This window comes from Histoplasma capsulatum, genomic scaffold (genome assembly GCF_000149585.1).
Source record: "Histoplasma capsulatum NAm1 scaffold_7 genomic scaffold, whole genome shotgun sequence".
Lineage (NCBI taxonomy): Eukaryota > Fungi > Ascomycota > Eurotiomycetes > Onygenales > Ajellomycetaceae > Histoplasma > Histoplasma mississippiense.
Genome location: NW_001813976.1, coordinates 1,745,393 through 1,747,071, shown reverse-complemented (window position 1 = coordinate 1,747,071; position 1,679 = coordinate 1,745,393). Strand labels below are relative to the sequence as shown.

Below are 1,679 nucleotides of genomic sequence, written 5' to 3'. Positions count from 1 at the left end.
ACCAGTCCCTCGCTTTATATACCGCTGATATCCTAATTCGAGCGAAGAAAAAGCGATATTACCTTTTTTTTAATGAATTTCGGTTGGAGACCCATGTCAGGAGAGGAGTGGAGGAAAGCATAAATGATCGAAATGATCGAGCGGTTCGAACCGCCGCAAAGTGGTACCAGGAACACTTAACTCAGGTAGTGAAGAGAGGCCATAAGGAACAGACCGCTCCAGCCATAGTCATGATTACCGATGATAAGGATAATCTCCGCAAAGCAGAACGGGAGGGTGTTACGGCTGTGTCGTTGTCCGATTATGTGTCTGGACTTGAGGATTCGGATAGGTTGCTTGACATGATCAACGAAGCTAAGGCCGTTCATGATTCGAGGCCGACGATGGGTGAAACGTTCTACCCCGAGTATTACTCTATGTCAAAAGTGATGACTGGTCTTCGTGCGGGAACCCTTCATCAGGGCATTTTCAATGTTTCCCCTTACAATTATCTCGAGGGGTCGGTGCAGGTAGCAGCATTTGACAAGTCCCTTCTAATACTTGGTCGGGACAACAGCAATCGGGCGATTGCAGGAGATATAGTGGTAGTCGAAGTCCTTCCGAAAGATCAATGGAAAGCTCCGTTGACAAAAATCATTGATGAGGAGACAGTCACTAAAGATGAAAATGCTGAATATGACGAGAAAGAAGTTGTGGTTTCGGAAAAGGAGAGAAGAGCATTACAGGAAGAAGTTAGAAGAGCTCACGGAAAGACCTCGGAGGGAAGACCCCAGCCAACAGCTCGTGTGGTAGGAATAGTCAAGAGGAATTGGCGCCAGTATGTTGGAAACATCGACAAGATATCCACAGCGTCCCAGGTCCAATCTAGCAGACGACAACAAACCGTCTTTGTCATACCCATGGATAAACGGATACCTAAAATTCGGATACGCACGAGACAGGCACAAGATCTTTTTGGTCAAAGGATACTCGTTACAGTTGATGCGTGGAATCGCGATTCCAGATACCCAACTGGTCATTTTGTACGATCTTTAGGAGAGTTGGAAACTAAGGGTGCCGAGACAGAAGCTCTTCTTCTCGAGTATGATGTTCAATATAGACCGTTCCCACAAGTGGTTCTTGACTGCCTTCCCCCGGAGGGCCATAGCTGGAAGGTTCCGCAAAATATGGATGATCCTGGTTGGCGCGATCGTAAAGACCTACGAGATTTACTGGTGTGCAGTATCGACCCCCCAGGCTGTCAGGATATAGATGATGCACTCCATGCTCGGCCACTCCCTAACGGAAATTTTGAGATCGGTGTCCATATCGCCGATGTCTCTCATTTTGTCAAGCCAAATACCCCTATGGATACCGAAGCGAGCATGCGAGGCACGACAGTATATCTCGTGGACAAACGCATCGATATGTTACCTATGCTTTTGGGAACCGATCTCTGCTCACTAAAGCCCCATGTCCCACGATATGCCTTCTCCACCATCTGGGAAATGACTCCTTCTGCTGAAGTTGTGTCCTCAATTTGTACAAAATCTGTTATTTTATCCAGAGAAGCTTTCAGCTACGAACAAGCCCAATTACGTATTGACGATAAATCAAAAACAGATGATTAACCGAGAGTATGAGGTTACTTCTAAACTTTCCAAATTACTCAAACAAAGCGATGGACGCGGGAGCGCTTA

The 1,679-nt window shown here is 46.5% G+C and overlaps 1 protein-coding gene across 1 annotated transcript; it reads left to right on the top strand.

Annotated features, from left to right (window-relative positions):
• Positions 1-230: 230 nt before the first annotated feature.
• HCAG_06138 (mitotic control protein dis3) lies at positions 231-1,610 on the top strand (the record flags this gene model as incomplete). The annotated part of the gene is made up of 1 exon (XM_001538483.1): positions 231-1,610. The coding sequence occupies one exon, from the start codon at positions 231-233 to the stop codon at positions 1,608-1,610; it is 1,380 nt and encodes a 459-aa protein (XP_001538533.1).
• Between the last annotated feature and the right edge of the window lie 69 nt (positions 1,611-1,679).